Here is a 12,314-nt window from a genome sequence, read left to right as displayed (position 1 = left end):
CAGTACAGGGTTAGTCTTGATGGTCCAAATGGCCCCTTCTGATTCTATGTTTATATAGTTTACGTGCAGCACAGAAGTTTTTGAATATGTTCCTCTTTCAACTTAGGGGAAACTTGAGTATTTTTTTTAAAAAGCAACCTGAAAGGGCATGATTACAATCTCTAGCTATGAATTCTTGACAATCTCCAGAAAATTCAACTTGCCCTGAGTGGTGGAGAGGAACAATTCTTTTCATAACGTAATTGTGTCAGGGATCAGTTTCGTTTGTGTAAGTAGCCCCACCTGAATTTGCTTGACAACTAGTTCTGCAGCCTTATTAATTCATTTTGTAAAATACAGCAGAGTTTATAACTGAAGTTTGGACCTGATTGCTTCTCTGAAAGAATTACTGCCATATTCAGAAACTGCTCTGTTGAACCAGTCAATTAAACAGTCCTATCTTCATGTTTTGAATCTGGAAATACGAACTTAATTTTGAATGCAGAATTCTTTCTCATTAAAAGAATGCTTCCTGAAGGGAACATTGTGGTTAGCAGAAACATATTACTTATTTAGCTTTTTTGTATTATTAATGAGCACATGGGCTATAGAGTCCTGGCAGGGAGCCCTGCAGAACAGCAGTGTCTCATTGTTCCTATAACTGTCCCCAGTTCTTCTGAAGTTGATACTTTAGGATATGCTGTTTGCTGTCCTTGAATCTTGAGAATACTGAAGATACCGGACCTAGTGGCATTTGTTGGCTGAAAAAAAATCTTCCCAATTAAAGTAGAAAAAGTAGTCTCCTGATGCAATTCAAAATCATGATAGGAGAGAATGACTAAAGGTGTAATTTTGGTGTAGGATTAGTGAATACATATAAGTATATTGATAGCAAACCAACCATCTTTTACAGAGGTGTTAACTTCTGCAACATTTCCATGGTATGTATAAGAAAAGAAGGATCAATTCTCACTCTCCAGGGGTTAGAGAACTAGTTCGGTCTTGGGGCTAAATATGTGTCCTGTTCCCCCATGGGACAAATATCTTATGTAACCCAGGTGAATCCAATGTGTGTATGCCTTTACAATATATTTCTTTTTAGCCTGCCCTCATGATAGCACAGAAGTCCTGGTTGGGGTAGGTGTGACAATCAGAGAAGAGGAGAAGTAACAACTTCTGTTGTTCAGACTGGGAACAGCTTTTCTCTTCTATAAATCTTTTTTTCAGGAAAAGATTTAAGAGTGCCCTTGGTTTAAAGGGAGAAGAGATTTGACTTTTTTATAGAAGACTTTAAAAAAAAAATGTTAATGATTCAGATGGTGTCTGTTTTATTATATACTTTTGCTGATATTTATTTTTTAATCTTTTCATATAAATAGTTTTGGGAAGTTTGCCTGAAAAATGGTGTGAGTATTAAATAAATAAGCTACGCTTTCTCATTAAATTAATGTAAGTGGTTGGATATTTGATCCTGGCTGTTCACACTTTAGGCATCCAAGCATTTTTGGTTAGGGTTGCAAAGATATATTCAAACAGTTTCAGATTAATCTAACTGTGATTATAGAAAAGAATTATTTGGCATATATTGGCCATGAACATTACTGTATGGCTCTTTTATTAGAAAGACTGAATAGATGAGTAGCATTTAAAGATTATTGTAATTATATTTTTAAGATGGATAGTACTAATTAATACATAGTTTGGATATTGTTAACGAAATGGAAAAGAAAATGACTCTCTTCAGAGAGAATGGGAAAATTATATAGAGTATAGAATACTACTGTACAAGACCACAAATTATAAAGAAAATTTGACAGCCGCAGATTATAAAACCTAACATTAAAAAAAATGAGATACACATATTCTGTGTCTGAGATAAAATAAATAATTAAAAGAATTAGTATTAAAAGTTGCTTCAGAAGGAACAATAAATCCTTAATTAAATTAATGAAATAATATTCATGTAAGTGCTATTGTTGATTAAGAAGGAAAATTAAGGCAATAATTAGTGCTTTAAAAATATGAAATGTACTTAATAATAATGGAGTCATACTTTTATGTTTTCCCTGACTTGAAATTTTGGATATAATTGGACATTTATTTATTAGTAAACATTATAAGCATGTTAAAAGTGAATAATCAGTGTGAGTATTGTTCTGGGAATTTTTATACAATTTGCACAGTCACTGGGTTGGTATATTCCACTAAGCCAGATTTGTTATAATCATGGTATGTTGAACAAGTCACAGTTGGATTCATACAATACTAAGCTCAAACCCAATTATGTCTTAGCATGATATGTGGCCCCAGTTTTTGTGATAGGTTCTAGATTACTTTTCCTATTGCAACTTTAAAAAATGTTTAAAAATTGTCCAAAATGCCCCAAAGGAGAGGCACATCTTCTGCATTTAATTTCAGTTCTTTCAACAGTGTTTGCCTCTCAGATGTCTGTTATTCCTCTTAAAGCAGTTATGAAAATCTTGCACATACAATAAACATTAAGTAGACTACTCTCCATAGAGATATTCTAAAAATAGAAGGGTAGGTAAACAAGAAGAATATTATAAGAAAGGAAATAAAGAAGAGCGCACATGTGACTAAAAAAATAGGGTGAAGAAATATGTCTTCAAAATAGTGTTTGAAAGCCAAAATTCATGGTGCTGTTCTAATACTAGAAGACCAAGCATTGCAAAGATAGAGAATAATGCTTGAAAATAAGGCAGAGGAATGTTTTATCTACTTTGCAAATGAGTGTGATGGTTTTGTAGGGTAGGCTTGGCTCGTGACTCACCAGAAAGTGATCATAGTTGATACAGAAAAAAAAAACTCAGGTCATTAGCAATAGATATACCTTTATATCTGGCTATCTGGCCCTTCTTCTGACTTTTCTCCTTCTTTATATTGATCAGAGTAACTGGAAAAGCTACATAAATGCATAACTAGAAGAGCTGAACCTGATCTGATGAGAAATGCTTTGTTTTTAGACTGTTCAGAAGTAGAATAACTTCAGGAAGGTGGTTTATGATCATAGGTTATTACTTTATGCCACCATTATTTTACAGATGCTTTCCCTTGATTTACAACCCACTTCGAACCACAGGGATTCCTTTCCTTAATTTTAGTAGTCTGTAGTGTCAGACTGAGTTCCTTTGGTGCCTTGTTTGGTGGCTTTTTCTTTGATACCACTTTCAGAGTCGGTACACCTTCACAAGGAGAATTTCCTCTCATTTATCAAAATGTATTCGAACAACACGAGTTGCTCCCCACCCTCATTTGAAATCTATTTAAAGCAAACTGATGATTATTATAACAGTGGTATGAAGGTTCTCCGGGGTCAGTTTGTTCTTTTTTTTTTAATGACAAATCAATAGCAGTTTGGACTACATGGTAAAACTGCAACATATACTATGAAACAGGTTGTTGCACCTAAATATCGCTTCTTGTTGCCTTTTACAAAGAAACCTATTTGTCCTTGTCACTAACCCATATTCAGCTGAATAGTACACACATTTATCAGTTTTGCTGGTCATTCTGGCTCAGTAGATAATGTCGTAGGCCCCAACTAACTAAGGGCAAGTCTGTTAAGTTGGATAATGGTTGGGATCACATGTTAAGGAAAACTAGGGTTGCTTAACCATAGTTTGAGTAAATCACAGTTGACTGAGTTCACTCAATATGATAAGCTATAAACTATGATTTATGGGGCATAGTTCCTACAACACCAAAACAAGCCCTATTCTAATTAGTTGATGTATAAACCTGGTCTGTATGCATTAACAAAAGTTTTAATGCCTTTCCAGATCATTTCTGTTTGGCACAATAAGTGAGACGCTGATGCTGGATTGAGTGATCTGTCTCTGTAATGAACAAGGTGTCATTAGAAGAGATGATGTTTTCCAGTTCTCACCGTTGTTTATTAGCAACACTGCTATGAGTTCCTTCTCCTGTCCTGCAGTTTTGCCTTCTGCAGTTAGCCATCCTATTCATGCAGTGGGAGTTGGATGCCAAAGACTTGTACATGTGTCACAAAGACCACTGGGTAGTGCCTGAGGCATTACTGGTGAGAGGGTTGAATGGTGTTGATTGCTGTATGACTATTTTTTTCTGGAGTGTTATCTAGCATCTTTGGTATTTGGGTGCGTGTTTTAAACCTGTTTGCCAACTTGTTCCTCATAGAACCCATTGCTGTTTTAGCAACCTTCATTTGAAACTGGGGAGTCTTACTGTAGTTTCCCTGCTGACGGTGCATTGCCCTGGTGAACAAAGCCAGCTGTGGAGCATCTCGTCATCTGGAGTTTGTTCTCTTTCCTAAAATTGCCAATGCCATCATAGGTGTCTTCTTGCAGGGTCCCTATTGTGAGGGCAGAATATTCAACAGCACGGAGCAAATATAATTGTACATAGGCCTTTGATTGTGTGCATTAGTCCCACAAACTCTGTAAACTTTGTGAGGTAAATTGCACTAATCCCTAGAGTGGGTCTTCATGGAAAGCAGTGTCCTAAAAAACCTGGGATTCTAGTTATCAAGTGAACATTCTCGTCTCTTTTCTGCAATCTTGAATACTGTGTGAAAAGCGTCTAGGTACCCTCTAAAAATGACATAAGGAGATGCCCTAGAGGGGAAAAATGGTGGAAGTCAACGCTCTTCTGCCTGCTCCTGCAAAAACAGCTTTCATTAATATAGTGTTGTAAGTAGCAGATATTGCTGATCAAGGTAGTTTTTCAGTTCTTCACTTTTGTTTTAAAATGATGAGTGAATGGGTTTAAAATAGGGAATTGTTTTGCTCATCACTTACTGGAAAACCACATTTGATAGTGCTTCTGGAATTGAAATTACTATATCTTACAAATATTCTACACTGCGCTGGTTATAGTAATGGATGTACTATCGTTGGGTAGGGTGTTGTATTTCTCTGGATACAAAATGCTGAGTTTTGAAATGGAGGAAATAGAATATTCTATCAGCAATATCACACTTTTGACAGAATGAGTAAACATTTGGAATGTGAGCCCAGGAAACAAGTGAATGTATTTCACCCCCATCCCCAAATTAATTGTGTTTTATTTATTTGTTAGCACAGCTTGGATGCTGCTCCAATCTGAACTGATGCTGAGTGGCTTACATACTCTATTTATGTAAATAAGGTTAAAAAGTAGAGAGTCTAAAACACAAATAACAATGTAATACAAAACGCAGTGCCTATGATAAATAAACTGTTTGTTCATTAAATTCCAGATAGGGATGGCTCACAATGTTTCTACCCCATCCTGAGCCCCTTTTTAAATGTTTACTCTGCTGATAGTTTGAATATTTCTGCAAACTGTTAATGTTCCTGACAATTGGCCATGCAGGACGTAAAGCAGGTTTAATTTGTATCATTTTTGTAAGAGGCCCTAATTTTTTTTTTTAAAATGTTTCAGGTATCTTCAAGAGGCCTAGCTTGGATGCTGTATCTGCAGCACATCTTCAATCATGGTTGTTTCAGGACCGAAGGCTGTTCTACTGTCATTCCCAAGCCTTTTCCTTCTCACATTTCACCTCTCTGCAGCACACACGATTCTTGATTACGCTGAAGACGAGAAGCAGTGTTCAAGAAGAGAGCACCCTGTGATTTATTTCGAAGGTGAAAGATCTTTCTTTTTAATTCTTCTGTCCTGGTTTGAGAAGCAGCAGTTTTAGGTCATTTTGGATTGCAACCTTCAGTAGCCTCTCCTGTTATTTCAATTACAATTCAATTTTCTAATGAAGTGCAAGAGCGGCATGTTCTGTCTTGTTTTATTACACACATTTTCTACTTCAGTTCTAAAAGGGCAAAGCCTGCTCTTTCAAAAATTAGACGATAGGTCGGCATTCGGATCAGTATTTTGCTGTAGAAAGTTAGCTTCCCTGCTTCTTTGATGAAATAAGGCCTATTCCTCATTCCTAATCTGTATCGCTTTCCGTCTTTGCTACAGAGGATAATGAGCTAAGATGATTCTTGCACGGAAACCTGTTTGTTTGTTTATTACATTTATATCCTGCCAGTCTTACAGGACTCTCAGTGGTTTTGCAGGAGTACTGAAGCCACTGAAGCATAATAATCCACTTAAAAATAATAAAAATCTTAAAAACATGTGATTCCCCCCTCCCCTCCATCACAAAACGAGGTGTCACATCCCAAACGTCCTCCAGAAGGCAGCTAAGGTCAGAACTACCCTAAGCTCCAGAGAAAGGCCATTGCAGAGGGCAAGGCCTCCCAGCCTCAGTCTCTCACACTTTCCAAACGTGAGAAACCAGCAACTGCTTTTCCCAAGAAAATCAAACTGGTTGGGCCGATTCTAGTGAACGAACATGGGCCTGAAGGTAACTTGGTGCCAAGGTGTAAAACATAGTTAAAACACGGGTGTATATATGTGGCAGAGCATCTAGGAGCATCTAGTCATCTGGCCTACCAAATGAAGTTAAGCAGGCACAAACTTGGTTAGTGCTTGAAAGGAAGAGCATCAGGGCTGTAAGCTGTACTTTAACGTTGGAAAAATGCCCTAAAAGTAGGTAATGGTAAACCATTTCTATAGTGAACACTGAACACCTATTAGGCCCTATCCATATAATTACCAGAGGTCAACCTTGCTTTGGCTGGTGTATTTTATCAGCCAGTGTGGTGGCTAAGAATACTGATAGAGAATTAGGATGAGTAGAGAAGTTATGGTGCTGTTTGGTAAAATGGATTATAGAGTCAAGAAATAATTACAACTGGAGAATAGCAGAGTACTGTTTAAGGCATCATAAAAATAATCTTTCCTAAGTTTCACCAGCCGTAAATGTATTTTAAACGTTTCCTCCCCAACCAGAAAAAACTAAATTGCTGTTTCTTTCTTGCAAAGAGAGAGAGAGAGAGAGAGAGAGAGAGAGAGACTGACCGACCAAATTTTCAGGCTGCTACATCAATGCCAGTCGGTTTTACTTAAATGGCAAGCTACAACTCTTGGCTGTTGTTATGTCAGGGTGCAAAAAATCTTATAGATCACTTTGCATTTTATAAGAGAGGACGTTTTCTCTTGGACCTGCTATGTGACAGGTGAATTTATGACCTAGAGTCATGCTGAACATGGCCTTCACTTCATAAAATGTTGCAGCCTGTCCTTTAGTGGTGTTCATCTGCTTAGTATGCTGATATTGTAACTTCCGCAAATACATTTTCCAGTGAATTTCTGAAATAGTGAATTGCTAATTTTGCTTTCTCCTTGACGTGTGGGAATATATCTGCCACCATTTGATTCTCTATTGAGAACAGGTAAGTTATTTTGCTTTGGCCTTTTGAGAATGAAAAGTTACATCTTGATGTAGCACCTGGTCTTACCTATTGGCATGTGAACTGTTGCTTGCATTTCACAAATGTCAGCAGCTTTTTCTTTTTTCTTTTTTTCTTGTTCTTTTATTCTGTTAACTGTTCTTAAATGGATTAAATTAAATTAGTGACACATTTACATCTGCATAATAACATTTTGTTCCTAACTTTAATTTTCTGGAACCAGGAAAACTTGATTTTTAGAACTGCTTGATAAGTCAAACCATATGCTTTATTGGGGAAGAGTAAGAAGCAAAACTTTTTGTAGGATTAATTGTCGGAAAAAACAGGCTTGGTTCTTTAGACAGAAAATGTACCCATACATTTGTTGAAACAAGAGGCAAGCCTTGTCGGCTTTGAGTTATCCTAAGACCATTAACAGTTGTGGCTTAAAAGGATTAGTTTAGAACAGATACTCCTTACATTTGCATTAGTTTTATGCCTTGAGTGAACATTGCTCTGCTTTGTATTTATTGATGGTTGGATTGTGCATGTTTTGTAAATAGCTTCTTAGGTGTCTGGAGCACCAGTAGAAGTAGATAATTTCTTTAAAACAAATGCATAAACGAACCTCTGCAAGCAGTACATACAGTTCTAAAATTGGTCGTTAGAAGATCTATTTAAATGATGAGCCGGACAGGCACAGTTAAGTTCTACCTATCTGTAGCTTTCGTAGTTACATGCTCTTTGCTCCATTTTCATCCTAGAATATATGTGATGCAGATGTGATTTTTTTCCCACTATCCTAGAAATTTGTGGGAAGAATTGCAGTTGGACTCTGCTAAAAAAATTAACTGCGGAAATAATTCCACTGATAGTTATCTGAGTGGAAGGATTAGAATAATACATTTATCCAAGTAATAAAATTTGATAGAAATCTTTTTTTTATAACTTGTTCAAAAAACTTAATTTGCACCACATCAAAGGTTTTCTCTGCATCTGAGAAAGCCTTTATGGCTATTTCAGTGTTAATTAGAATATAATGGTAAGATATCTATCAATAATATAATATTATCAGGTGTTTCACATCCTTTTATAAATCCAGCTTGTGCTGGATGGATTATGGATAGTAATACCTTCTGTAAACTTCATGTCAAAGTAGCCTTCAAACCTTAGTATCTGTATCTAACAAAAATATTCGATGAAATCTTCTGTAATTTGTGGGGCTCCTTCCTATATCAGAATAATTGTAAGAATAAGAATCAGAATAAGCCTCATAATACCATAAGATTGGGGTCCTTTTTATATCTCTAACAATATCAGAGCCAAGTTTTCCCTATATTTTTTATACTGTTCAGAAGGTACATAGTTGTCATTGCCTCGTTTATGTCAAATATTGCCTTCAGAGTTATAGGGGACAGTTAACTCCCTTGAATGGGCATACAAAACCATTGCAAGATTTATTCTCTTTTTTTAAAAAATCCATCCACTAAATAGATAACTCTGCCTTTGTAGAGAATAGTGCCATAAGGTTGTCATGCACGTGTCATCATTATGATGTAATCTCAGTTGCTGTGCATGGCTATGAGTATTGTTAATCCTTTCATGCCTTTGCCATGGATTAAGAGGACAGTTCTGAGTGGTCTCCTGGCTAGCTGTAATTGATTCAGGGGGGGATTCAAGGGTAGGAGAAGTTAGGAATTGTTTGTCCTCAGGGCTTTTGGCTGAGGGCCTCCTGGAGAAGCAGATACTTGAAGAAATTCCATGTGACTGGGCCTGACTTGGCCCATTGCCTAGAAAACTCTGGAAGAGGAGGAACCAGTGAGTAAAGCTGGCAGAGAATATCCAATTTAGTCATGTGAGGGTTTTTGAAATTTGTGTTCAGTACAGCATGCTCAGTTGGATGATATTCTGTCTTATCTAATTCTCTGTCTCTCTATCTCTTTGTTTGTCAGAGGGCTTATACATTATTGAGAGCTAGGTCTGAAATGCAGATCTCAACCTCATTAACTGGTTGCAGTTAAATTTTACTGTCATGTCACTATTTCATTTCTTTTATTAAAAATAAAAATTCTTTTCTTGATTTCTCTAGCAGTGGGTTTGTAATCTAGCACTGCATGCTCCAAAATCATTTGGGCTAGGTTGCCCTGGTTGAAAGGAGAAAATTGAAGCCATTCATTTAAAAGCTGATTCTTGGGGAAGAGGGATTTCCTGTACTGCCCCGTCCAGATTCCAAGTGACGGAAGCATCTTCCCATTTGAAAAGAGATGGTGGCAATGTAGCTTCCTGCCGGGGTGGAGGGTTTTCACTGAGGGAGAGCCCCCCTGGACATTCCAGAGGCCAAGTAGATCAGGCATGAGGATAATGACCCCGTGGAGGGATCTGGCAGAGCGATGTGCATGTTGCTGATAGATGCCCCTGTCTCCAGCTTCCTTCCTCCCTTCTTTTGCTACAGCTTTCCTTCATTCTCTGAAGGAGAAGGTTTTTAGCAAGACAAGTCATTAACTTCCTGAAAGTATCGTGCTGGGCAAAATTTTGATTGATTGTTTTTGGCCTTTACTTATTTAAACAAAAAGGGAGGGAGGGAGGGAGACAGCCAGCCAAACAACAGCAAGGGCTTCTCATCATGGGTGTGTGTGTGTAAAGTTTTATGCAACTTAATAAAGAACTACCATTTTTCATTGTAATTATCCATAAATAATCTGTGTCTATAAGATACTCATTAATAAAATTGCAAAATTCAATCTTCTGGAATTTTGTGTTGGAACAAAGGTCAGGGTAATTATTAATTGTTTTCACCCTAGCTGCTGATTTGTATTTATTGTGATGTTATTTATGTTTTTAACTACTGTTCAACAACCAGAATCACAAGGTTTGTGGGGGAGTATAAAATAAATAAATAAAATTAATTAATTTGATTGATTGATTAAATTAGAGTTTTCCATACTTCTCCATCATTAGTACTTTTCATAGTCAGTTGTTCAAAATGTACATGAGTGCAGTTTGCTATGAAAAGCATGAGCAATCTGTCTTTTTCTCTCTGCTGATTAATCATTTGCTTTTAGAGCTTGTCTTTAAAAAAAATCTAAAAACTACTTAAACTGCTTAAAAGTGCTGTGGGCATTCCTATATGTCAATAACTGCACCTAGCAACAATTAACTTGCTAGAGTGTCAGGTTCTTGAAGAGACTGTTCATTTTATTTAAAATTTGTTAATTGAATTTTATTTGGGAATTTCACTTTTTGTTACCATTGTTGTTTGAAAGGGTGAAGAGAATTCTTCTATTTAAGGCAGGCAGCAGAAACATAACTAGTGTATTTTCTGAGCAGGGCTTGTTTAGAAGGAGGTAACTGATCAATGTGAAAAGGCAGCCTTTTAAATAGGTTATAGGTCTGTGGTTTTTTTTTTATAAAAATGTTCTCTGTTAGCTATTACTGGACTACTGTTACACTTCTGTGCATGCTTACTAGTAAAAAAGCTCGACTGAAATCAACGATCTTAGTTCTGAGGCAAACATAAATAAGATTATTAGTACAAAGGAATTGGGGGGAACCCATAGTGTATCTTCTGTGGCCTTCAGGATATAATTTTATTGGCAACCAGATGAGTGACTACTTTTTTTTTTTTGGTGCCTTTGAGTCAGCCGTGACTCATGACAACTGCCTGGACATGTCCCTGCAGTAGGCAAGATTTCAGAAGTGGTTTCCCTTTGCCTTCTTTCTAGGGCTGGGAGAGAGTGATTGGCCCAGGTTTACCCAGCTGGCTTTGTCCCAAAGGTGGGACATGCCTTAACCACTACACCAAACTGGTTGACTTAGAAGCCTGTAATATACTATGCAGGAAATGATGATAGTATAAACAATACATTCATATTTTGTTCTAGAAATAAATCCACATGCAATAAAACTTTCACAGGAATCTGCACCCAACTTTTTGCAACCATTGTAACTCTTCTAATATATGATTAATTTGCATTGCTATATAGCTAAGTTACCTTTCCTCCATTTTTACAAAAGGTGGCAAAACTTCAATTACTGTTTTCTATGAAAAAGCTGTTTTAATTTGGAGGAACTGAAGGAGAAAAAAAAAAGGTGTAGTTTAAGGGAAATGAACCCCGTTCTTTGTTTTAGATGCTGTGGTAAGAGAAGAGAGTTTTGCTGCATATAACTAAACAAGTGATTTGTCTCAAACTTAAAGGAAACATAGATTGAGCTCTGTTCTGAGCTACATCCAGCCCCTCTGATTCTGTCATTGAAGTAATATTGTTGGAATATATAGGGACAGGCAGTGCTGAGGAAGCTCAACGTAGAGTAGTATTTAGGATCTGACCCTAAATATCATTAACACAAGTGGAGACTGCTTGAATGCCAACAGCAGGCAAGATGCTCATGTTCATAGCACAACTTACCAAACACAAAAAGGACTGGAGAGGCCTTGAAATATAATAAACTGGTTGCTAATTTTTCATTCTCATAGAATGGTTTAATGCATCCAAACTGATCTTGATTCTTATAGTCAGAAAAGTAGAAAAGTTTGCAAATAAATATTTAATCAAGTTTTAGATTCAACATTTTAGACAAAAAAAATCAATCACAGTAATAAAACCTATGACTGTAACTGTGAAGAGTCTTTTACAATTGATAAGAGTCACGTATGTGAGATGGGTGGCTATATAAATATAAATAAATAAGGCTAATAGTAGAACCAGTATGGTATAATGGTTAAAGTATGTAATAAGTTCTGGAGAGACCCAGGTTCACATTTGCCCTCCACCATAGAAGCTCACTGGGTGACTGAGCCAGCCTGTCTCAGTCCAGCCTACCACACAGAGGAAAAATGAAAGGAAGAACCCACAGAGTTGCCACCTTGAGCTCCTGAAAAAAAGGTGCAATACAAATGTAATGAATAAATACGATCAGACGGTGATTTAAAATGAAGAGATTATCTTTAAATAGGGGCTGTTCTTGGTTAAAAGATGTCGGCATTGCCCGTGATATTGTAAATAGCTGCATTATGATTTTCCTAAGTCTAGGTTCTTCTCTGGGAATATCACCTGAACTGAGATA

The 12,314-nt window shown here is 36.7% G+C and overlaps 1 protein-coding gene across 10 annotated transcripts in view; it reads left to right on the top strand.

The window, feature by feature from the left end:
* Nucleotides 1-12,314, top strand: part of SEMA5B (semaphorin 5B) — a 476,652-nt gene that overhangs the window by 282,122 nt on the left and 182,216 nt on the right. For all 10 annotated transcript variants that reach the window (XM_088146436.1, XM_088146435.1, XM_088146434.1 and 7 more), the window contains one exon: nucleotides 5,401-5,603. In XM_088146436.1, the coding sequence (XP_088002562.1) occupies nucleotides 5,453-5,603 (151 nt within the window). In that variant the 5' untranslated portion in view covers nucleotides 5,401-5,452. The remainder of the gene's footprint in view (nucleotides 1-5,400; nucleotides 5,604-12,314) is intronic.

Source organism: Python bivittatus, unplaced genomic scaffold (assembly GCF_059951505.1).
Source record: "Python bivittatus isolate LINGU-HERP-01145 unplaced genomic scaffold, Pbiv_v1 ctg000480_np1212, whole genome shotgun sequence".
NCBI lineage: Eukaryota > Metazoa > Chordata > Lepidosauria > Squamata > Pythonidae > Python > Python bivittatus.
The sequence above is the reverse complement of the archived record's forward strand: the minus strand, read 5'-3'. Positions and strand labels throughout refer to the sequence as shown.